The following is a 25,763-nucleotide window of genomic DNA, read 5'->3' on the forward strand; positions in this document are numbered from 1 at the left end:
ACTGTTGCCATACTGACCTTTCTGCTTTTTCTCCTCAACTTTGAGGCCTGTCTGGAGAGAGGAATATTACTGTTTTGCCCTAAAATGGGAAATGACATCCCTCGCTTTAAGTTATCTAATGTCATATTCAGCCCTTATGCAGAACTGGCAAGTTAACAGCAGCAAGTGCACAGAAAAATGCTACTGTATCCCTCAAAAAACATGAAAACCCAAACCCAAACCAATGCCGACTTCTACTGATGCACTTAGAGCCCTCTTCTTCTACCCTAAAACCTTGTATTTTGGTGGCCCGGAAGAAATAAACAAACCTTTGGCCTCTTCCTCGAGTTTAATTCACAGGGCTTTAAGGTCCAGATTGTAGACTGTGTTTACAGTAGGACTGCTAAAAAAATTTAAAATTCAAACTGTGCACCATGTCCTCTGCAGTGCTGGGTTCAAAACCAAGGAATGATGACACTCAAAAAGGTCTCTTGCTCCCCCAGGAGCCATCATCATCCCTTTTGGTTGTTTTATTTTTCCACCTCTTTCTACTCTTCCTGCGCTTTCTCAAGGGTATCAGGGCTTAGAAGAGGGAGCACAGTACTGATGTCCTATAAGGGCATCCAATTTCCTGACACATGTGACCTGCACACATCATCTTGGACTGCAATTCACCACCTCCAGCCACAGCCAAGAACCCAAACTGCCCCTTTGTGCTCTGGCAGCCTCCTTCCCCCTTGAGAACTCCTGCTCAAAGGCATCTCCAAAGCCAGGCACACGCAACCCCAGCCTGGTCACACTCTTCAGTGTGCCTGTGGCCTTTCTGGAGTCTAGCTCCCAGGGATTAAAATTACAAATCTGGGGGAAGTTTTCTTGCACACCAGGAAAGCAGAGTCGTGCTGTTGCAGGGTGATCTGCCTCAAAGAGGGAAGGCCCTCATAGTCTCCTGCTTTCCTTTGCTGGGACTCTCCCCAGAGAGCTACGAAAAGTGAAGTACAGGCTGCTGTGGGCAGCTGGGTGATGCTCCAGGATCAGTCTGTGACCTCCTCCTGCTTTATGCTGCTGATAGGAACAGGAAGCTCTGTATCTTCAAACTCTGCTATTGAGGGGTCGATTGTTTCTTCTTTCACCTGCACGGCAATGACTAGCAAGAAACAGAGAGGAAAATAAGTAAGTAAAATGAGCTCATTCTGCTTCACTCTACCTGCAGCACCCCAGAACCTGATCTGTTCATGCAGATGCTCAAAACACCCCAGAATTCCGGCGCACTTCTTGAGGGTCTCTTACTGTAGGCAGCCATGTCTTGCCAGCACAAAGCTATCCATGATCACAACAGCAATCAGGATGGGACTAAACCCTGGCAGCATTCAGCTGCCTAATCCCAACAACAGCTTCTCCTAGGGAACCACGGGGTTCCATTGGGGGTCCATTCTCTACCTGCCTGGGTCCACAAAGGGGAAATTAACCCTCTTTGAGCAACAGGAACCTTCATGAGGCTTCATCCCCATGTGTGCAAAGTGCTTCACCCAACCATCTTCCCCAGTACCCACTAGGAGTGGCAGGTGACCCAGCTGCCAGATGCTTTTCTGGTCACCACATCTCCTGATGGTCAGCACAACAGACTGTGTTCACATGCTGTGACAGCCCTTAGAGGGACTGGGATGTGACAGCACACCTTGGACATGTCCATCTTGTCTCTCCACCCAAACTGACCTCACACAACCAGACTGCTCAGTAGGGCAGCCGGGCCCTCAGTGGCATCCATCAGCAGTATCAAGATATCTAGCTGTACTGGTGCCACCAAACCTTCCCAGGAGGCAACCCTTTCCAGGGAAAGCAGGCAAGGGCTTTCTTCCACTCCATCTGTCTCTGAAGGAGTGAAGACTCCTTTCCCTGACTACATAGCCAAGAAGCAGCACAGGCCTTGGGAGGGCTGGTGGTATGCAGGGTGTACATGAGAGAGCTGCATGTGCCTGCTGGCTAGAGTAACTCACTCCCTTACTCTCATCAGGTGATGGCTCTGGCAAAGCCTTGCTGGCAGCTTTTGCTTCTCGTTTCGCTTTCGGAGCAGGTGGCTTCTTGGTGGTCTGCTTGATGTTGCGGGTTTTGACCGGTAACTTTTTTCCTTAACAAAGAGATAACAGAGCATGGGGAAAAGCGTGTTTCTTCTTCCCTGGAAAATCAGCAACCCTGCTCCACTGAGAAACCACAGGCCAGGGACCATCACAACTGACCGGCAAGCTACATGGTCATTAGCTGTCAACTGGTTACTCCACAGAAATGCCCTACTGGAGAAAAACTCTATAGTTATCATCTCAAGATACGCTCCTCCAGGTTCTCCATTAAAGGCACTTCAGCGTGTGCTTAACTTCCAAAGAGTAGGTCCTGTTGGAATCAGTCTGGAGTCAGCTTTGCTTACCTGTCTGGGTCTAGTCCTAGGCAATGGGCATGTTGACTGCAAGGCATGGACATCGTAGCATTAATAATTTCAATTTTAACTGACATTTTTACTTAGCTTGTCTTTAAATTCTTTATATGTCCTTTCCTCTCCACCCCCCAGGAAGGAATTTGTCTGTCTACTCATGATTTGCCACAGCTACTGCAACAATGATCACAAGAAGATTAAACAGTAACATGGTGCAGCCCCGCTACTGGCCTCTTCAGCCATCTTAAGGCCTTCTTTCCCTCAGCACAAAGCAGGCAAGACTGCTCTCCAGCTACCCTTCAGCTGCAGCAATCTCCCTCCATCCACAGACACAGTAGGGAAAGCAGCACAACCTCACGCCTGGAAGCAAGCGCCATCTATACCTCAGCCAACAGAAAGTAGACTGCGAAACAGATCCTTCCAGCACACAGAGCTCTCTGCTCTTTTAGGTAATAGGGCAGTTAAGAAGGATGAAGCTGTGTTGCCAAACCCACAGCTGAGTGAGGGCATCCACAGCAAGACAAGGCCTCTCTCTCCTGCTCTGAAAGGACATGGACAGGGTTCCTCTAACTGGGCCCAGCCTGCGAGCGAGCGGGAGGGCATTAACCAAACATCACTCACTCTTCTTTCCATAGGGTTTCTTCTTCTTCTTGAGCACCTCCTTGGCCTTCGCTGGAGTTGTGGGCTCTGTCATGGAGACGAGAGGGAAACGAAAGCCAAGTCCCATAACCAGTAGGTAACTGGGATGAAGTGACATAAGCGAGAAACAAGATACACCCGTCCCCCCAAGCTAACGCCCTCTTCCCAAGACAAGCAGCTGAGGAGAAAGCATGGCTCTGGTGTAGTTGCTGTCTGTGCTTCCAGGTGAGGGCCCAGGAGCAGGCTGGGGCAGCACAGGGGAGAGAGGCCCAGTAGAGGTTTGGCAGGGGCAGTAAAGAACCAAGGTTTGTACCTTGGGAGAAGAAGGAAAACAACTGAAAAGGTGAGGCAGTGGCCTCCTTGTGAGAAGGGAAGGAATAAACTCTTGAGAGGGATGCTCTTACCTTTTAACAGACAGAGCCAGAAAATTGATGAGAAAAGGGAGCAGGGGCCAAGCTCCCCCTGCTACCTGGCTGAGGTTGTAGGTAGGCTTAGTAAAAAGGAGCTGTGCAGGGATAGGACCACCTGGAACTCTACCCAACGTCATCAGGAGCAATACTCTATTGGTGTGTAGGTGGGGAAACAGAGGGAAAACAGAGCCAACCTCAAATCTCAAGCCGTTTTCTCCCCACCAGACTCCTCTCTCTGCCAGCTACTAGAGTGTGTGGCAGCAAGAAGATTTATGGTAGCCAGCACAAACCAAAGAGGCCATTTTCTCCTCCCTACAAGGCCCATAAAAAAGGAGGAGCCACTCACAGAGAAGGAAGAGGGAAACCTTTTCCTCTAGTGTTAGAAACCACAGTAAAATCTTCCCTCACCTGGAACAACAGGTGGCTGAAGCTGGTAGCCTGTCAGCTCACACCACCCCACAGGATAAATGTCTGGAGACTCGCAGTCCACCCACTGGTCATACTCGTTGTCCCAGCCATCAAAATGGATGCTAAGGAGACGGTGGACCACACGCTTCACTGTGGCTACACAGATGAGCCGGGGCTCCATCAGGTCCACTGCTTCCACCTTCATGCCTGCCTTAAAGCCATGGTTTGGGTAGTCCTGGTGGCAGAAAATGTGAAAAGAGAAAACTCAAGGACCCAGTCCAAACCCACATTTGACCACCAGCACCCTAGAACAGGCTTGCCTCCAACTTAAGCACAGAGAGCAAGTCCCCAGTGGCACAACAGAACCATCCACTCACATACAAGAAGGGGGCACACGTGAACAGATCCAAGGCCAGGTGTGTTCTTAGTGAGTCTCAGCCCAGCCTTTGGAAACAAGATCCCGACCCTGGGGGGAGCAGCAGACAGCAGTTAAGGAGCACCCGATCAAACCCATCAGCGTCATAGCCCTGGGAGATCAGAAAGACCAGCACAGGCCCAGGTGCTGCAGCAGTTTTGCTGGCGCAAAGCAAACCTCCCACTCACCCGTATATCCACAGGCAGCAAGCAGTGCAGAACCCACTAGGAGCCTGGAGCTCTTGAAAGCACTACAGAATCCCAGGTCATACTCAGAGGGACCAAGATACCATTATGTTCACAAACGGCATGACACTGCTTATCCCAATCAGCCAAACAGGGCTTTTCCTCTGCTCAGCACTGGTGAGGCCATACCTGGAGTGCTGTGTTCAGATCTGGCTTCCCAGTACAAGAGAGGCATGGACATAGTGGAGAGAGTCCCAAAAAGTCATGAAGATGACAAGGGCACTGGCTCATCTTTTATATGAGGGGAGGCTGAGAGAGCTGGGACTGTTCAGCCTGGAGAAGGCTCAGTGAGATCTTATCAACCTATATAAATGCCTGAAGGGAGGTGCAAAGACAGATCCAGGCTCCCCGCAGTGGTGTGCAGGAACAGGACCAGAGGCAATGGACACAAATTGTAACACAGGAGGTTTCCTCTGAACATCAGAAAACACTCTGCACTGTGAGGGCACCTAAGCACTGGCACAGGCTGCCCAGAGATGCTGCAGAATCTCCATCCATGGAGATATTCAAAAGCTGTCTGTACATGGTCCTGGACAACCCATTAGAGGTGACCCTGCCTGAGCAGGGATGTTGGACAAGATGACCTCCAGAAGGTCCCTTCCAACTTCAACCACTCTGTGACAGCCAGAGCTCTTGTGCACCTGCTTACTAACTGCAAGCACCCCTACACCTCTCTTCTTCCTGACAGCACTCACTGTATTGAAGAGTCGTGCTGGAACAGGTCTTGATTTAGTCTTTTCCAGGTAACTTTCCCAGTTGAAGGTCCTTGCATCTTGCCCTGCAGCAGGAAGTGGTGACAGGAAAAAGACAATCACTGAAGAGACCAACTGGGGGAAAAGGCAGAATAGGCAGGAAGGAGGCATAGCAACTGATTGCAAAGCAGTTTCATAAACCAGCATGTACAGACTGATCCTGATGTGGGACACAAACCTAGTGCACAGGCTCCATGGCAGTCCAGCATCCCCTTCCAGCAAGCAAATACAGAACACTGCAAGCCGCAACTCTGAACATCCATGTCAAGTCATACATCCAAACCACAGAGAAAGGTGAGGAGAAGCAGGAGGCAGGAAGTATGTTCAAAGCACACCATTAAGACCAGTCTTTCTCCCACCAGCAGATATATCAAAGGAGGACAGAACAGCACTGCACAAAAGTGGTGCAACACAGAAATTCAGAGGCAGCCCTTTTTGGGTGTGGCCATACAAAGCAGTAAAAATACTCAGAGGGTGATTGCCTCTCAGGATTTTGCAGAAACACGGGTCTCAGATTTATTCATACAAGAATAGAGGTAACTCCTGCCACTTTTAAGTACGGAGTCATGCAGCAGTGGCTCTACTTATCCCTTCCCACCCTCCTTGTCCTTTAAACTTTTGATTCTGCTCAGTCTGGGGATCTTACACCTCTCCTGCTGATCTGCCAGGAGCTATCCACCATTCCATTAATGCCCTCTAGAGATGGTACTTCCTTCCACAAAGCAGTAAGACTTAGCATATGGGAAGAGCAAAAATAGACTGGATCTCTGAACCAGCCCTATCTTCCTGAAAACAGGCAGATCGGGACCTTTTGGTTTTGATTTGCCTGAACCTGACCCTGCAGGTTTGTACCATAGGGCAGAGCCCAAATCTCACCTTTTGGAGGGGTCAGAGCGATGTTGTTCTTCTGACAGAAATTGACAGGGAAGATGGCATGTGAGGAGGCATGATAGCAGAACCAGTCAGAGCAATCATCAGATGTGGCTCCATCAATGCTGATCATGAGATACCCATCCAAGAGGACCTGAGATGGGAGTGAAGAGCACAAGCATAGAGCTTCGCTTGTGCTTGTACCCCACAGAGGTACCGCAATTGCCACTAGAGAGTAAAATGCAATGTTATATGCTCCAGAGCATGCAGTAGCTTCTCCTTATGTGTCAGTCAACACAAGCTAGTCCTCAAAGCAGCAGCAATTTCTGCAGGACTGGGACCAAGGCTAATAGCCTACTGAACAGGATTCAGCCATGAATGGTCATAAGCTCTGTTCTCCCTCAGAAACAGACTTTATTGGGAGCCCGGAGACCCACCACAACAGCCAGGTCATGAATTCGTCACTAGGCAAAAGGGAAGAGCATCACCTTCAAACTCACTACTCCCACAGCAACAAGACTTGTCCCATCCTGTCACTCCCTGGTAACTGGTTCCTACCAAACGTGATAGGCATGTCTGCCCCAATCTCTCCACATTTCCAAGCAACGGCTGAAGGGAATATTTTACAAACACAAAGAGCTCTCCTAGTATCTCCCTGCCAAACCCCAGGTGTCAAAGCCGCCTGCTTGGGTCCTACAAGGGCAAACAGATTCTGGAGGGAGCAAGAAAAAAACCAAGTTGATGCCACACTTTCAGGACATGCAGTGCATCTTGCTGAGGAAACCTGGCCAAGCAATTTACTTCCCCAGCACTAGCACAGGAATAGAGCTCACTACCACCTCATCAAGACAGACTGCAGGAGACACATCCATCCTCAGCTTCCTGTATCAGTAAATGCATGCCCATAAAGATACACAGTTCCCCACAAAGAGGTCACCCTGCAACTCTTCTGCTCTTCCCTCTCTCCTCAAGAGAGCACTAGAGGTCTCTCTTTATGCATTCCAAGAACTGGAGAACAAATCTTTCCTACTGCATGCCCAAGGGTGAAGGAAGGGTGGCTGCCAGTCACACACACTGGACAGTTAGCTTGCAGATCAAGCATGCTCATCTTCATGCTGTCCACTTAGGTACACATGGACAACTGCTGGTCTTATCAGCTCCTCACACCTGTGAGGTAACACTCCGATTCTTTCCACACAGCAGCTGCTTACCTCTCTTGACAGCCCTTTCCTAATGCAAAATCCTACCCAACCTTACTAGTTTGCAAAATCCTGAGGAGAGGCTGAGTTCTCTCAGCTAAACAAAGTAGACCCCCTTCTGCCCATGGGACTTACCTTGCAAACAGTGGCCACACAAATGTTGCCCAGATTCAGGGGGTCAATGGCCTCCAGCTTCATGCCTTCCTCAAACCATCCACCTTCAGCATAGACAGCTCGTACCTAAGGGAGACTCTGGTCATGTGCTGTCAGGAGTATGGGACAGTCCCACCCCGACACCAAGTGCAGATTAGAGCTTCTTTACTTGGCTCAACCCAAGCTGGGAGAGGAAAGAAATACTACAAGAAATACAAAGAGGCTGGCAAACCAATGCTGTGTTTGAGCCAGCAATCTCCTGCCAGGGCTCTGGCCAGTCAGAGTGTCAGGCCCAGTACTCAGCTGCTGTTCCACAAAAAAAGAAGACTCCTCATCTCAGTCCCTATCAGTATGATCCAGCTCCTTCCTGGAACTGGTCTCTTCCATGCAATCGTCTTCCCTCTCCAACTCAAAGCTCCAAGCAACTGCTTGCCCTTCACCTGAGCCCCTCAATCTGTCACTGTCTTCTAGTTCTTCCATCTTTCTATCGTGACCTGCCCCTGCCCAACCACAGCCTTGACACCCCAAACACCTTACTGCCCTGTAGCTGTAAAAGACACAAATAAGGCATTCTCAACAACCCATCCAGCAGCACATATACCCAAGGAAGGATGCGGTATCATTTCTTCCTTTGCTGATTTGATCTACCTTCTTAAACAGATAGGGGACAGCATCACAGTAAATCTTCCGGAAGGTGGGATGGTTTGCCATTTCACTGCGTTTTTCTTCTGCAAGGAATGAATGAAACAGAGGTAAGAAAGCTACAGCAACTGCAGTAAGAAAGCACACTGGTTATTAATTCCCTGGTGAGAGCTCAGCTACTATAAAAAAAAAAACTAGACCAGAGACCATGAGGAGAGTAATAAGAACAGGTCAGCCCCTCTAAACCTCCTCATAACGTGGGCTGTGATGCAAGGCTTGCTTAAAAGCAGATGGCTGAGCTTCCTGAGCACTACTGCTAACACCTCTACACGCAGCTGTAATCACTAGGGAGCTGCAGCAAGGAAGAGATGGAACCAAAAGGATCAGCAGTGCTGGAGTCTTGTTTGGGGTTTTTTCTCTACCAGTCTAAGCTGATCAAAAATTTTTCTCTGTGAAGCCCAGAAAATCACAACTTGATGGCATCCAGTCTTGCAGAAGCCAGCATGAATTTCCTCAAAAAGACTTTCAACACCTGTGATGTTCCAAACTCTGCATTCTCATACTGTGGGGATAGACTATCTGCTTCAGGAAAGAAACCCTACAGGCCCTCTTTTCCTGACGTGTGGCAGCAGACCACTGGGCTTTTATCGATCCAGGGGAAAAAGCAGCAGACACAACTCCATAGGCTTTGTCCGATCTTGAGGCAACTGCCTGGCTCCTAATATGTCAAGACCTGTTAACAGCAGGGTCCAGACAATTCATAGCAAATCAGAAGATGCTTGTGGTGCTATGATCCCTACCTGTCTTCTTCATGCTGTGGCCCACTCTCCGTGACCAGCCCACAGGATGGATGAGGGGACTCCACATATGGCACCAGAAGTCATCATCACTGTCACCGTCCTCATAGAGGAGTCTCAGTCTGCCCCCGATCACTGTGTCCACCACTGCCGTGCGCGTCCGGGACACGTGGTTCTTATCCACCACCTCTACCCGCATGCCCTGCCGGAATGGGTACTTCATGCTCTCTGCCATCTGGCAACAACCAACAGAGGAACCGAGATCAATCACACTTGGTGTTTTCCTTCTCCAAACACTTCAGAGAACAGCCTTCCCCTTAGACTTCGCTGGCCAGCACCCTGCACTTCCCAAAGCTGACAGGAAGACACCTCTGGGAAGGGATGCATGGAAGCAGGTTCATCAGGGAGCAGCCAAACCCACACACAGCAGCACAGTGGGGTACGTGCACCCATAAATTTCCCCTGTTCTGTGGCCCCAAAACAGCCACCCCCACCCTGGCCCAGCAGCCATGCTCAGCCAGCACCTTCTGTCAATGTCCTGAGTGGGAAAAACAGATGTTACTTCTTGACAACTCCAGCTGACCAAGAACTGAGTGAGGAATCGTGTGCCTTTTTCAGTCATGACCACAAGGGTTTCAAGGCTGGCTGCAGTTAGACGTGTAGCAGACAGGGCAACAGGATTTTCAGTTGACTTAAAAGAGGTCAAGTCCTTATTTTCACTTTTTCACTCTGATCAGAGGTTGAGCAACATGAGGATCTATCTGCTCCAATGCCAGAGTTATTCTGCAGACTGACCAAAAGGCACAGGCACAAGAGTCACTGGTTGCCTTCTAACTGATTTGTTTTGAGACTTTAGTTTGCTGATCCAGCCTGGCCCTACTCATCCACAGATGGCCAAAAGTGTTTATAGCACTCCTGACATTTTGGTACTGCAATCCCAGAATACCATGCAGCAACTAGGAAGCACAGCTCAAAACAGACTCAGACAACCAAAAACCAGCCTACACCTGAATCTGAAATTTTTAAGGTAAGATCTTTCCCTTTCACTTCCTGTTCATTAGAAGGGAGTTGAGATGCAAAGCAGAGAAAGAAACTGACAACATCCGTCTCCCTCCACCACTTCCCTTCCACGGTATGAGCTCTCAGCTACAAGCTGTGGCCCAGGACCAAGAAGCTACAAGTATCCTCTTGACTTTGAGAAGCCACAAGGGAAACACCAACTCTGTCAAGGTCTCCAGCCCAGTGTCACCAATCACCTCACACACAGGAAAACCTACCACTTGTCCGCTGTCTCTGGGACCATCTTCCTTATTTGTGGTTTCCAAAGCTGCCAGGGACAAAAGAGCCTCTTTTCCCTGACAAGGTCTAACTCCAGCACAGGCTAAACAGCTATAAAGCTATCAAGGCTGCTTTTTTTTACAGCTGCTCCCATGCACTCTGAGGGAACCCGCACCCCTCTCACTCGCCACAGGCTACTGTGCTATCAGCAAAGGTTTCTGACTCTCAGCACTGAAATGAGGCAGGGAAAGCTCAGGCTGGAGCTTCACTAGCCTTTCCTTTCAGCAAAAGGGTAAATCTTATCCCCAGTATTTCCCAGCAGATTAAATGATAACAGCTTTAAACCCCATCTATGACCCAAAGGAGAAACAGTTGGGCTGACAGGGCCTGGAGGCTTTAGTATTCCCCACAGCATCATGACAGGTATCTTAGGAGTATGGCGAAGCACTCACTGTCCCTGTCATGCCCAGGTTTTGAGCAGTCACATAGGAGTTGTGTGGATCAGAACCAGAAGAGACACGTTGCACACGTATCTCTTGGCTTCAGCTTCATTTCCACACATAAAATGACATCTTCCACATTTACCTTGATGTGAAAATCCACTGGGATTGTCCTGGCTCCCACCAGTTTTTTCATGAGGTAACTTCTCCAGTCAGTGTATTTGGCATGGATACCTACATACGCATAGGGAAAAAGCATATCTTTATGATCAAAGGAATTACAGCATCACATTACACCTTTCTTCCTCTCTGAGAGCCCATTTGCCTTAAAAGGACCTTTTCAGATGCAGATGCTGTACCTGCTCTCAGTTCAGACAGCTTGCCCCCACAACTGGCTGAAAAGGATGGCCATTACAGACTGGGCTGGGCCAAGCAGACACCCAACTTGACTGATCTAGGTGTGGAAGTGACATTAGAGCAAAACCATGTGAGCCACACCAAGGAAATCTCAGCTTGCCAGAATTTTGCTAAACTGGCATCCGTCTCTGAACTGCCAGCTGAGCAGTGGTCGGAACCACTGCTCTCCCCAGAGACACTGCCCAGGATGTAGGACCAAAAAGGTCCTCCCAAAGGTTAAGCCTAGCCACTCTCTGGGTCAGAAGAGGAACAGCAGCTGCATTAGTTTTTGTCTGTAGGTTTAACACTAGCTCTGTCACCAGCACCCCCAGGGTGAAACATAGGGAGATGCAGAGGGAGCAGTTCAAGCAGTCTCCAGCTTCCCAAAGAATTAACTGCTCCTTGTAAATCAGAGCACAAAGGGAGCTGTGGTCCCATATACAATGGGAGGATCTGTCCCCCTGTTCTAGGCATAAACCAAGGCTCCTCCACCACCCCTCTCACCCCACACTCACTTTGTGGTGGTACCAGGATTTTGCTGTTGATGGCACACCAGCCGATGGGGTGAATATCCACTGTGCCCAAATTGCACCAGAAGTCATGGCTAGCATCATTCTCAAAGCCCTCATATCGCAGAAGGGCCCGGTACCCTGCCAAGACAGAGCAGACAACCACAGCAAGGCATTAGAGACCAGGAATTTCTCCTCTTCCTGCTGAGCACCAGAGGCTTAGTCCTGACATCATGGCCTTCAGAGCTCTGCACAGGTTATTAGAGCTTCTCCAGCCATTCTGGAGGCAGAACCAACCTTGCAAAGAGCCCAGCAACCAGAAGAGGAACCAGATGTTGGTTTCCTCCCAACCCCACCCTGTGGTATTTCCTGTTCCGAAATCTCTCAGCAGCTGCAGAGCTCCAGAGAGCTGATGTTTTCCTTGACCAGCAACACTCAGCTCCCCAAAGGCTCCCCCAGAGGTCAGCCATCCCTACCTGTCAGGAATCCCATTGCAGACATACCTACAGTCTGCATGACGGATGCAATCCAGTACACACGGCTGGGGAGCACAGCATCACTGTTCAGCACTTCCACTTTCATACCTTTCACCACATCATCCCACTGATCGAAGAGCGGCACCTGAAGGATCGAGGCAGCCGCAAGAGACATGGACAGTTAGAGCAGGGCTCATTCTAGCTTTCAGAAACATGTTCTAGGCAGCCACACTTTCACCTTAGGCACATGCACGCCTTACCCTTCCTGTATCTGCCAACAGCTTGAAATGCAAACAAACTGTCCCAAACATTTCACAGGGGCATTCACTGAGGATCCCAAAAGGCAGAACACTGTATAGCAATGCTTAACTATTTCACTGTCAGCTGACCTAGAAGCCCAAAGTAACTGCTGCCATTCCTCTATGGTATCAAAATCCCCAACCATCAATAAAACTGCTAAGTCTTCCTGACCTATCCTCTAGGTAAAGGACATTTTGTTAGTATTATCACAGATCACAACTCAAAAGGAATATAACAAGTGAGTCTTATTACGTAGAGAATATTATGTTACATATAATACCTGAGAACTGCTGTTCTTCCACTACGTGCCTCAGCTACTTGGCCCATAAGGACTGCAAATCCATGACCACGTCAGCTGAGTTTCCCTCTGCACACCACCCTGGGCTGTGCTCACCCAAACAAACTGCAATTAGGAGCTGTCTCCAGCCAGCAATGGGCCATCACCATCAGCAATGTCTCTGTCAAGTCCCCCTCTGCTTCTTCCCCCAGGACTCCTGGTCCCTCTATGGGACTCCCATTCTGAGCTATGAGAAGCCCCGACTTCCTTCCCTGCACCACCTCCCCAGGCCTCTCTCCTCCACTTGTCACAGGAGTACAGGGGAGCCCCATGCATACAACATGCCCCATGCACACTGCAAGGCACAGTAAAGAACTCACATGTTTAAAGCAGCTGACAGGAGCTGCCTTGAAGCCATGCTCCTGCAGGTACTTTCCCCAGTCAAAGCCCAGGACGAGAGCTACAAGCAGACATGAGAGCAGAAAATCAACTGAGATTATAGAAAAGACACAGAGCACCCTGTTACCTGGGACAGATCCCTCTGCCTCTACACACAGGAACTCTGCATTACACCACATTTTCCCTGCTGGGAAACTCAATCTTATGAGTGCACAGGGACCAGTCTCCTACAGGAGGCACCCTATATTATTAACTGATCCTTGCTGACATGTGCTTTTGGCAAAGGGGGAGCAGGAGGGGCAAGAAAAGGGGCCAAATTCAGCCCATGGCTCAAGCACTCCAGGTAAGAGTGTAGAATGCATCCTGTCAGTGTTAAACCACTTAGCAGCTTTGCTTCTCAGTGGCAATACTGCAGGGTCAGGTCAGCAGCATGTGCTTCCCCAAAGGGTGCTGGGAAAAATGAGAGTGAAGCACCGAGATACTCATTCCACAGCTGCTCCTGATCCAAGGCTATAGATCTGAACTAGCAGCAGCCTGCTCAGGGATCAATCCCTGCTGCCACCTCCTGGGGCTGATTTCACCCTAACACAGCAGCTTGCTACTACTTCAGCTGCAATAACTGGTTGTTCCTTAAGCTGATCCATGAGTGACTTGGGTTAAATATACCTTCCCACAGAGAGCGGGGCAGCAAAGGGCTGGGAGCAGCAGGACACCTTTAAGTCAGTTTTGCCAGCAGAAGTCAGCACCCTGCGGCACTACAACTACAGAGTTTGCACTCCACATAAAAGGTGCACAAGGAGTGAGGATGGGGCTGCAGTAGTGGATGGGCGGGAACTCACCCACCATTAGCACTTGGAGGGAGAGGGAGCGACATGCCTCGTGTCTCGCCAGACTGTGTCAGAGCGATCCACACACATCATTTCAGTACAAGGGAGAGCAGCAGAGGGGACGAAGAGGACTGCAGAGCTTACAACCCTCCGGATGTCCCCTTTTCTACAGCTCCAGCAAGCTGCACCTCCTCACTGTCATCTACACTCACCGTCCTGGCCTGTCAGTGTCCCATCAGCCAGCTGCCCTGTGCCCTGCGAATGGAGGAAGGCCCCGATCTTTGCCGACCAGGCTGCCTTATGCAGAACTTTAGCTTTCTTCGTTGGTGGCTTCCCCTGCAAAAGAAAGCACATGTGGAACATTAGTGGCACAGGAGAGGAAGCCAGTCACTGCAACTGGCCAGCAAGGTATGCATCTTTTCCTTGGGGTGATTTTCAGGTTACTACAATTTTTACTAATGCTCACAGGAACAAGAAGAAACAGCAGGTAAAATAAATCTATGTGTCCTTCCTCAGCTTCTAGGGACCACCACCATTCAGCTGGCATGCACTCTCTGGGGACTTCAGGCAGGAATAACAAGCCACGGGTAATGGCAGTCTGATCTTTAACTACAGAGCAACCACCAACTCCTGTGTACAAGGCACATCCTCAGGGAATAAGGAAGGCTTTTGACTCACCTGCAGTCTAGCCAGGATGCTGGCCTTCTTGGAGTTTGAAGAGTAGCTTCTGGAACAGGAGACGCTGCAGAAACGTTTGGTCTTGGAGAAAAAAGCCTCCCTGGTGCCCACAATCCCACACATCTCACACACAGCTAAGAGAAGGAAGGCACAAAAATGTGAACAGTTGGCATGGTTGATGTACCACAAGGACATAGCTGAGCCCAGACAATCCACATTACACACAGCCGATCCCCCACATAGCCCAGGAACTGCAGTGTCAATCTACTGCTGCCCCCAAGGCATACTCACACATACCCGTCAGCTCCTCCAGCCCTTGTTCCTTCCATCACACACGTGCTTTAGGTAGAACAGGCAGCGTAATACCTGGCTCAGAGCCACTGTCGTCTGGGAGTCGGCCTATGGATGGCTGGTGCACAGGAGAGATCGGAAGCTCTCCAGCTTCCCGGTCTGCCACCTCATCATCACTAGACTCATCCAGACAGGAGCTGCTCTCGCTGCCCATGCTGCTGTTGTAGCCCCGGAAGCTGTCATAACCTCCAAAGATGTCCAAGTCCTCATCCTCCTCCTCATCATCACCCGCATCCTCTGTCCGCTCCAAAGATGAAGTTTTGTGACAGAAAGTAGACACCAACTAAAAATAAAGAGTCAGTCTGCCTTAAAATAGACATTTTACCCACAACCCAAAGTAAACCTGCCTTCCTTGACATGGGGGACCAGGGAGAAGCCTCAGGGTGAGCAGAATGTCCACATAACAACCCCAAAGGCAGGAGTCTGAATCCTTGGCACCACTCGCTGAACAATGCCCAGCTCATACCCCAGCAGCAATTGGTCCCTTCCAGCCAACTGCCCCTGTTTCTACACTGACCATGACATGCTGTAGTATGGAATACCCCTTTGGCTAGTTTGAGTCAGGTGTCCTCTCTCTGCTCCCTCCTGGCTTCTTGTGCCCCTCCCCACTGGCAGAGCATGAGACTGAAAAGTCCTTGTTCAGGGTAGCTGCTACTGAGCAACAACTAAAACATCAGTGTGCTATCACCATTATACTAAAGTCAAAACACAGCACTGTACCAGCTACTAGGAAGAAAATTAACTCTATTCCAGCTGAAACCAGGACACTCTCCCAATACAGTTGCACAGCACCGCAGTGCAGACGCCCTCAACATTAAAGTCACTATAACCTTATAGCACGGAGCACAGAACTGCACACTCTGGCTACCATAGCTCACAAGACCAGTACAGGCTGGATGTCAGCAGGACACACTTGACTCTGAGGAAAGGTCACGTTCTCTGGAAGCTGTAGTCCACAGCTGACATCAGTTCAGAAACTGCATCAGCAGGAAGACAGAACAATGTTTAAGAGTTTTTGCCTACAACCAGATGTCTCCACAACTACACATCTTCCCTAACTCCTCATACTTGCTGTTACAGCAAGAGAGCAGAGAGGCAGCGATTGAAGAAAGGAAAGAAATCCAGTGTCTGTTTCTCAGATTAAAAAAATCTTGAATTAGGCTCCAGCTAAAGGCAAAACGAACTGGGAAAAGGCATCAGCAACTCATGAAACACCAGCAAGAAGTCAGCTTCTTCACAGGGGGTGACAGAATAGAAAGGTAGACTGGAACAGCCACACAAAGCACCAGGATACAATTGTTCACTCAAGCGTGCGACAACAAAAGATGAGCAGCAAGTCCATCAATGCTAAATTCCCTACGATCCCTGGCTCCTGGGTATTATTACATGCACACAAACAGGAAGATCAGACTTCACTCACTGCTGTCTCCCAAGCATCCTCCCTAGCTTTCACACAAAACAGACCCATGCTGTTCCCTTGAGACTGAGTTGCTCTCCTGCAGATCCAGCCCTCAGACGGCATTCCAGATGTCTAAACACCTCAGTAAAAAACCACATTCATCTCTCTCACCGTAGGAAGTATCTTCGGGTCATTATGCCTCCACTAAATGCAAATGAAACAGGCTGACAAACAAGGACAGCACCACCCGCAACCACCACAGGGAGGAGAGACGGTCGCAGAGGTCCATGCCTCGCGGGTCAGCACCATCACCCCTGCAGCAACGAGGGGCGCGAGGGCACCTCACCATGGCGGCCGGGAGGAGGCGGCCCGGCAAACCCTCTCTGTCCCTCCGGGGCGGGGGCAGCCGTTACCTCAGTACCACACCGCTGCCAATACCCCGCTAAGGCTGCCCGGGCCTCGCGCCCTCCCGCAGGTCACGGGCCTGCCCAGCACAGCCCCCCAACGCTTTCCCCAGCACCCTGCGGACACCCGGAGTCGACAGCGTCGCTTCGGCCCGGTTGCAGCCTGGTTCCGGCCCCGGAAGAGGCCGCGGCCCGTAGCCGCTCACCTCTGCCTGCTCCTGCTCCATGGCTCCCGGGCCGCCGCCAGCCCGCCTCACACGAGGAGAGTGCGCCCCACCACCTCAACGGCGCATCTGATTGGCGGCGACCGGGAAAAGAAAGCTAATCAGCGAATAGCTTGTTCTCGCCCTGAGGCACGATGGGAAACGTAGTTCTTTCCCCGCAGCGGCGGCGGAGGGCGGTCATGGCGGCCCCAGTCAGGGGATGTGAGAGGCCGAGCGCCTCTGGCACGGCCTCATCCTCTCCAGTAGCTCTGCGTTGTCGTTAGTTCGCTAAGGCACAGAACATTATGCAAACAGAGCAACAAAGAATAATAATGATGATCATAAAAAGCAACAACCCCCCAAACTTCCACTCCACAGACCAATTTGATGCCCAGTAGCCATCAGCATGTGGGTGTGAGTGTAGCGGCCCTGAAACAATGGGAGTTGTGCATCTTCAACGTAAGGGAGGAAGCACATGGCTTCCTATGCACCTCGGTAAGTGGGAAAGGATTTGGGTTTGGGTGGGAGGAATGCCTTTGGCATGGCAGGCACCTAATGTCACACTGGCAATGCCTTTGTCCCTGTTCCACACTGACAGCAGCAGCGTGTCACCCAGGCTGGGGAGCCTCCACTGGATGCTGTGAGAGCTGCCACCCAAGCAGGGAGGAGGATGGAGACCTCGGGATGGAGAACTGGCCATGCACTCCAACCCTGCCCTGATTTGTCTGAGACTCACACAGTGAATAACCCTATGAGTTAATGCTGCTCCTTCCCATCTCCTCATGCAATCAGTCTCAGGGCTTTCATGCAGAAATAGATGTTTTATTTGGCAAGGACAGTATGACCTTGCACAAAAGAGGCCTTGAAGTGCTTACTGTGATATTATTAGATTTTTTTATGCATTCGTAGCATAGTTTCTTCATAGTACAAATGATTTCCTCCATTTGGGAGCGTTTTTTTTGTCCCCATGGAAAAGTAATGTGGTCATAGCGGTACTGGTGGCAACATCCCTCATCCCAGCTCTTTGCCAAGAATCAGGTGTCTCACTGTATGCCTCCGGCATTGATTCTCTTTTATCCAAAAGGTAAGTCTCCTGGAGTTAGTTCCATTCCCTACTTTACCTTTTATTTTCTTATCACCTTCATTGTGTCAACACTGTAAAAAGAAAAAGCTGTACGGTACAGACTGTGTAGTTAAACAAGTAACATGTGAAGCATATGCATGGTTCCCCTCCGGTGCATATAGCATAGCCTTCGTTGCAGGTGGAAGTAAGGCAGCATGGCAAATGTTCTTTCAAAGGCTTACCCATGTCACAGATACACACAGATCACATCGCTCCTCCAGATGACCAAAAGGCTCTTTTGGGAGGTGGTGGCCTGTCAATCAAATGCAAAGGAGTGTTCCTGTCACATTAGACCATGTCACCTAAAGCTCTGTCCAGCCTGGCCTTGAACACTGCCAGGGATGGAGCATTTACCACATCTTTGGGCAACCTGTTCCAGTGCCTCACCACCCTCACAGCAAAGAACTTCTTCCTTATATCCAATCTAAACTTCCCCTGTTTACACAAAATCACCTGAGGTCTTTATTTTTTAACTCATGATTTTGTGGTTCTAACTTATGGCAGCTCTAACCCTGCGAGTGAACGTGGCTACAGACCCTGGCAGCATGGGTTGCTGCTAGACCCAGGTCACACCTCAGGCCTGAGGCTGCCCTGGCTTCATTTGACAGGCCTAGTGAGATGTCTGTTGTGTGGCTCCCAAACCTCTGCTCATCAGGGAGACATTGTAGTGGAGCTCATTTCAGTGGCACACTCCAACCTTCACACCCTATTGATGGAAAAAGGAGGAGGAATAAACCCTCAAACTCATCCTAGAAATAAGCTTCTGATTGTAATTCCCCACCCTATCCCAGTGCTGAAGGAAGATTTGCTTTGGAATAATAAATCTTATTCTCCCCTTGATTCCTTGGAGCTGAGTGAATTGTGAGAGGAGCATGTATGAGCTTCTGTAATCAGAAACAGAAACTGGAGGAGTGTAAGAGGGAAGGGAAATGCATGTCTCACTCTCCTGCCATATAACAAATTTTCAGGCAAGACACAGCACATCCACAGTCCAGGAGAGAAACAGCAGGTTTCAGTAACAGGGTTACAGTAGATGGACTAAAAAAAACCATCCAAAATACCTGCCCTAAGGGTTTTCTTTCGTGAAACTTGAGCCTACCAACCTGCTGCCAGAACAGCAGAACACACCTGCACAGGAAGAACATGGGACTCCTCAATCACTGCTATTGCTCTCACTGCAATCTCAAGAAGCACAGGAAAAGCAAATGCCCAAAGGACTTTCAGCTTATGGACCTGAGATTGCTATGAGCAGAAAAAGTGGCCCTGGCTTCCAGTGCTGTATTTGCAGACACCACAGCCCTCAGCCCTGCAGCCACTATCCCTCGCAGTACTGCAGAGACCTGGGCCCTGGCTGACCAAGCCTCATTCCCAGCCAAAATTTAACACCCAAGTCCTGCCTTCCAGCCCTTGGAGAGCCTCTCTGTGTCAGCCCAGGGACGCATCTACATCTGAGCTCTTGCTTCACTGGCCCCAGGGTCCCATGCTGCCGTGACTCTTGCTGCACAGGGTACGCAGCAATACCTGCATTCTTTCCCCATTTTAGAAAGGCTACAGCGGCACTGTGGGGAAACAAAGACAATAAGAAAAGAAGAAGGAAACAAACCTAAGTGAGGACTCCTCACTTTTCTGGGCAGCAGAAGCTATGCCCTTTCAAACAGAAGAGTGGGTTGGCAAAGAGCTTTCTTCTTGCAATGCCACTGTCACTACCTTCCAATCCCTGCTATTGCCATGGGGCCTGTGTGGGCATGAGAAGAAGCAAACTGACGGAGCTTGTGGCTGCATCCCCCATAGCTCCATGCTCCCAACATACATCAAAGCCTGACACCACCTAGCACACCTGGGGAAAACAAGAATCTGGGGCATGACGACTTCTCCAGGAGCTCTGAAAGGCTTCGAAGATGGCTGGGGCAGATGGTGCCAATAGTAGTTCCTCCACCCTCCCTAAATCCACCACATTCCCTACAACAGGAGCGTAGCCTGGGTCCTTGGCTGATTGCCCATCAGCTATCCACAGCACCAGTTACAGAACAGGTTTCCCTTTCAAACATCACTGCTGGGGAGTTACAACCAAGACCCTGCTCTAAGAGACAGCAACTCAAGCACGTCACCAAACCCCTGTTTTTCTAAATGAAGTGCCAGATCAAAGTTGGGCAGGCAAATACCAATGCATGCAATGTACCTATGAGGCTGATGGAGCAGCTCGGCAGCTCTTCAACACCATGATGCAGGCGTAGAGTGCTGCTGAAACCACTGCAGATGGAGCCCACTGTGTTCTCAAAATTTCAGGGACTGGGCTAGGCTCTGTCTTAGGCTGGGATCTACAGCACGTGATCTGTTTTGACAAGTCAAGGAGGGAAATGGCTCCTTGTGCAAACTGACAATTACCCAAGGGCGGTGTGGTACAAAGGCAGCTGCTAAGAGGGCTCATGACAACAAACATTCCCAAACCAGGGCAACCTCTGGCTGCTCTTCAAATGAAACCTGGTTTTAAGGGTAGGAGGCATTAGGAACAGATGCTTCTGACCACTGTTGTCTTTCAATACAGGCCCCGCACCAGGCTCTCCAGAGTCTGGGCCAGAGTCTTGGTTGTAACTGAGAGCAGCACAATCAAGGACATGGTGTGTGTAAAAAGACCACCTTGGAAACAGGAGGGGGACATACTAAGTGTGTCTCAAATACTGGAAAAGGAAGCAGAACCTGGAATGACTGTCACTATCACATCATGCACCTCAGCCTTGTGGTGCTGCCACCACTTGTAAGAGGCCACAAGGTCTGCATTGTGTGAGTAACTTGGGCCCTGTCGCCTGATTTGTCTGGACTTGTCTTGGCCTGCCAGGAGCTGCGAGGTAGCTCGTTTCACTGTCACAACAGTTGTCTAATGACTAGGTGACTGTTACCAACATTGTTTTAGGTTTTGCACAATTATCTGGTGTGACACTTGCTGTATATGTATTATTGTAACTAACAGACAACAGGTACTAAGGAGAAGCCTGTGTAACTGCCGAGTCCAGAGTGCAGCTCCCAGGGAGCAGCTGAGAGATGTACACAGTGACTCCCATGGTGATGAAGCTGCCAGCTGTGTCCAGTGAAACATCTCAACTGCCTGAGCCATGCAATAGCACCACACTGATGGGTGCTGGCAGTGACAGACTCCCTGCTGCAGGGCACAGAGGCCACCATCTGCCAACCTGCCTAAGGAGATGTGCTGCTTGCCACGTTCTAGATGTGGGAGCCTACGGAGAGGCTGCCAAGGCTTGTCCAGCCCTCATACTGTTAGTACCTGCTGCTGCTCTTCCACATGGGCATTGATGATGCTTCCAGGGGAGACCTGGGGCGTATCATGTGAATTCACAGCTCTGGATGCAGTGGCTATGAGGATGTGGGCTGAGTGGTCTTCTGCTGGTGAGGGGGAACAGATGCAGCCTGCAGGTCAACAACTGTTTGTGCAGCTGCTCTCAATAGGAATTCAGCTTTTACAACAACGAGACCCTCTTCAGTGATCAAAGGCTGCTATGAAAAGATGGGATCCACCTGACCAAGGGAGCAAAACCACCTTTGCTAAGCTGAAAAAGGCTGTCCAAGCTGTGGAAACGTGCTTTAAACTAGAGTCAACATGTGAGAGAACTGACAATCAAGTGATGGACTAGCTTGGCAACCAAAGATTGCATTGTGGCATGGACAGGAGAGATCTTAACACATGGCAGCCTGGGGCCCAGCCCATGTGTATGCAGGAAAACAGGGATGTTCTGGGAGGACAGCATCCTACAGAAATGTCTCATAGCTTCTCTGTGAAATCAGCACAGCTGGGTGCCTCTCTGAAGGTCCCTGCTTTCAGCTACCCCAGCTCCCTGGGACCAGGGGGAATGTCTGGAGCACTCTCCATAAAGTAGAATTAGGTTAGAGAACATTTAAACAAACTAGACATGCTCAAGTCCATGGAACTTGATGGATGCACACCCAAGTGCAGAGGGAGCTGGCTGATGTCAGAGCAAGGCTATTCTCTATTGTCTTTGGAAGGTCATGGTGACTGGGGGAAGCTCCTGAAAGAATAGACTCCTGTCTCAAAGGAAGAGAACCTGGGGAACTACAGGCCAGTCACCCACACCTTAATCCTTGGGAAGGTGACAGAGCAAACCTTCCAAGAAACTATTTCCAAACACACTAAGGACAAGATGGTGAATGAGAATAGTCATCATGGATTTATGATGAGGAAATCATGTTTAAGCAACCTAACAGATGATAAGATGACCAGCTTGATGAATGAGAGAGCAGTGAATGTTGTTTATCTTGAATTAACCTAAGGCTTTTGACACCATCTCTGACAACTTCCTCATAAACTGAGAAAGTATGGGCTAGATAAACAGACGGCAAGGTGCACTGAAAGGTTGGGAACACTGGCACAAAGTCCAGTGGAGTCAAGTCACTGGTGGTTGGTACTGGGGACAATACTGTTCCACACCATCTTCATTAGTGACTTGAATGATGGGGCAGAGTGCATCCTCAGGAAGTTCACAGATGGTACAACACTGGGAAGAGTGGCTGATACACCAAAAGGTTGTGGTGCCATCCAGAGGGACCTCAACAGGCTAAAGGAATGGGCTGACAGGAAGTTCAACAAAGAGAAATGTGAAGTCTTGCACGTGGGAGGGCCAACCCCATGTACCAGCACATGCTGGAGGGCAGCTTGGCAGAAAAGGGCCTGGTGGTGAATCGAATATGCCAGAAACATGCCCTTAATGGCAAACACAGCCAACAACCTCCTCAGCTGCACTAGGAAGAGTGTTGCCAGCAGGTGGAGAAAGGGGATCCTTCCCCTCAGCACTGTTGGGACACATCTGCAATGCCAGTGTTCAGTTCTGGGCTCACCAGTACAAGAGAGAGACATGGATATAGTGCACAGGTTAGCAAAGGAGATGATGAGGGTCTGGAGCATCTGTCAGATGGGGAAAGGCTGGGGGTGCTGGGACATTTCAAGCCTGGAAAAGAGAAAGCTCAGGGGAATCCTATCCATGCATACATATACCTGGTACAGGGAGTACACTGAGAGGCTGTGGCACATCCATCCTGGAGATGCTCATCTGGACATGGCCCCATACAGCCTGCCTTAGGAGGCCCTGCTCTGAGCAGGGAGGTGGACTAGATGCTCTGCAGAGATGCCTGCTCACCTCAGCCATTCTATGCTCCTGTGGTAACAAGTGGCTCTGTGCAGAAGGTATCTATGATGCTAGAATGAAGAAAAATAAATTAAAAAAGCAACATAGACACATACAGCCACAGGATGATACGGCAGGCCCAGAGCTATACACAGTTCACATTGCCAAACCATCAGAGTAACCAGAAGCTGGATAAAACCATTTTAGGAGTAACAAAGAACAAGTCTGCAACATATCTAAAACACTTCATAAACGGTGAATTTGTCCATAATGTAGAACAATGAAACAGGGAAGAGCAACTTGTATTTTTAACAAACAGATGGCCCCAAGACAGAAGGAGAAACCATAAATGTTCCTCCCTGTAACAAACTCACCATAAGCCCTCCCTGCCTGCAACTTCAAGTCATTGATCCTGGGAGTCAACGGGGCACTGGAAGGAGCTGACGCGAGAGAGCTTGCATCACTGAGCTGTCTGTTATTTGACTATAAGCATTAGCACTGGTATCTTTTTGCTGGTCCAAGAGTCTAACAAACACATGGTAAGTGAAACAAGCTACTCTAACGTGATGCAGATGAATGGCAAGAGCACACAGCAGTGATACAGGTGACATCTGAAATTTGTTGCCATCCTGAAGTCCTACCCCATCCCTATCAGCCATAGTATTTCCCCAACTGAAGGGTTCTGGTTTTCCAGTAGAATTGGGGAAAGCAGATGCAGAAGGATGTAAGGGAAAGAAACCCCATACAAATTCAAGACCATTGATCATCCACACCACCTCAATGAAACATTTGAGCTTAGCTCAGAGACAGCATCTACAGAGGGGGACAGAGCAGCTGTGCTGTCACATAAAATGCCTTGTGGCATCTTTTAAGCAAGTCACTATGTTGGCATTCAAAATTGGAAGATCTATGTCTCTTTGAATCAAAGCTGCTCTGAAAAACCTCAAGGCTTCCCCACTTCAGCATAAGCCAGATGCTCCCGTGCAGGCTGGGACAATTTCAAAACATATTCTGTGTGCTAACAACATAGACAGGCACAGATAAAAGTGGTTTCCTGTGTTCGGATGCACGAAAGCATATAAGACAGAAAGCTGGGCACACTTTACATCTCACTAACCAGTATGTGGTCAGAAGGAATTTCATTTATATTCCATCCCAAGAAGTCCCCCCCAAGGCTGAAAGTAAGGCTAGGCTTTGCTTAGGTGCTGGGAAGGAAGAGGAAAGCATGCCCACAGAAAACACAAACCTAAACCAGGCATTCAGTATGTGGTTTTGTGCTTTCTGCTCTCCCTCAGAGCAGGACAGATGGAGCCCCTCCCAAAGCAGACAAGGTAACTGGGAGCTTGGTGCAGAGCTGGTCTGCACCATACAGGTGTGATTAGTGCAGGGATTATCTAAGGGAGACTACCAAAGCACAAGGCTGCTTTCCTCCAGCCTTCCAGAAACTTTCCACCATCTCGCTAAAGGCTGGTTACCAACCCCCTCTTTTTAATGCAAGATTCATTGTCCTCCTTGTGTTTATATCTAAACATCAGGCATTTTACTCCCTTTTTCTTAACAGCCTCTAACATCTGTGCACACTGCAATACACCATTACTTTTGTTTGGCACTCAGCTGAGGCTCCCATCCATCCAGGTTGCCTCCACATCTTCCACCAGCAGTTTCCCAAGAGCAGCTTGCTCCCATTGTTATTTGCCTTCGATTTTTGTGGATACACTGATGCTCAGCACACAGGTGGTGTTACAAAGATGATGTGCTCTGATCACATTTGGGTATTCCAGGTGTGTAATGCTCTGGTACAGATTATTCCCAAGGCAACCAGCACTGCACGTACAGCACACAGGGCAAGGCTGTATTGTGGGAAGTCCTCCATGGACTGGCTGCATACATGGTACCCAGCCAGTGCACAGCATGCACTCAGGATTAACTCCATGTGCATGCAGCTACGGGCAGCGCACAATTTTGCTTCCACAGACAGACCATGTTCAGTAAATACCCTACATATATCTGTCAGGTCATCAGATTCAACACAGGGTTACGGGGTGCCCAGCACCTATGGGATAAGCTTACCTCATGCTGACGCTTTGGTGCCAAAAGCTGTACAATATATTCCGAGTGAAAGAGGATGTTTTTAATATCACATATCCAAACAAAAGCTCTCATTTCAAAATGCAAAACAGGTCCTTTTGAGATGAGCTGCTCCCAGGCTGGGTGAGCTGACGGGGTACAGCTGCCTGGCACAACTGCTGAGGTCAGACCTTGGTTCTTTGGTAAGATACATGCCGGGAACAGACGCGAATGCAGAGCTGTATCAAAAGTGTCCATGTACAAGAGTAATTATTACTCCATATCCCTTATTAGAGATTTACACTTTAAAACAGTCATATACATTAAATAGCTCTCCAACATCTAAGTAGCGAACGCTTGAAGCAACATCTACGTTCTGCTACCCCCATCATCTGAAGAATAAGTAACACATGGGAGAGAAGGGAAGCATTAAAAACAGGCTGTCTGTCTCACACAGTTTATTTAACAATAGGTAATAAGAAATCAATTTTTAACAGTCTATACAGTGATCGAAAGTTCATATTTATAAGTAATCAACTTTAATTGCAT

At 49.4% G+C, this 25,763-nt stretch overlaps 1 protein-coding gene across 5 annotated transcripts; it reads right to left on the bottom strand.

Annotated features, from left to right (window-relative positions):
- Positions 1-309: 309 nt before the first annotated feature.
- Positions 310-25,596, bottom strand: L3MBTL2 (L3MBTL histone methyl-lysine binding protein 2). 5 transcript variants are annotated; one of them, XM_061450735.1, is made up of 17 exons: positions 25,218-25,596; positions 14,881-15,148; positions 14,515-14,648; positions 14,049-14,172; positions 12,991-13,070; positions 12,061-12,178; positions 11,564-11,698; positions 10,798-10,886; positions 8,938-9,169; positions 8,144-8,223; positions 7,478-7,582; positions 6,150-6,297; positions 5,217-5,299; positions 3,862-4,096; positions 3,026-3,091; positions 1,982-2,104; positions 310-1,123 (listed from the first exon to the last, which is right to left on the bottom strand). In XM_061450735.1, the coding sequence occupies exons 1-17, from the start codon at positions 25,470-25,472 to the stop codon at positions 1,011-1,013; spliced, it is 2,388 nt and encodes a 795-aa protein (XP_061306719.1). In that variant the 5' UTR covers positions 25,473-25,596; the 3' UTR covers positions 310-1,010. The 5 variants fall into 5 exon arrangements, with proteins under 5 accessions (XP_061306719.1, XP_061306722.1, XP_061306723.1 ...); XM_061450738.1 differs by lacking the exon at positions 25,218-25,596 and adding an exon at positions 23,018-23,068; XM_061450739.1 differs by lacking the exon at positions 25,218-25,596 and adding an exon at positions 16,875-16,940.
- Positions 25,597-25,763: the final 167 nt, after the last annotated feature.

Source organism: Pezoporus flaviventris, unplaced genomic scaffold, assembly GCF_033815535.1.
Source record: "Pezoporus flaviventris isolate CSIRO_AGI_PZ_B2104156 unplaced genomic scaffold, CSIRO_AGI_Pfla_v1 ptg000011l, whole genome shotgun sequence".
NCBI lineage: Eukaryota > Metazoa > Chordata > Aves > Psittaciformes > Psittacidae > Pezoporus > Pezoporus flaviventris.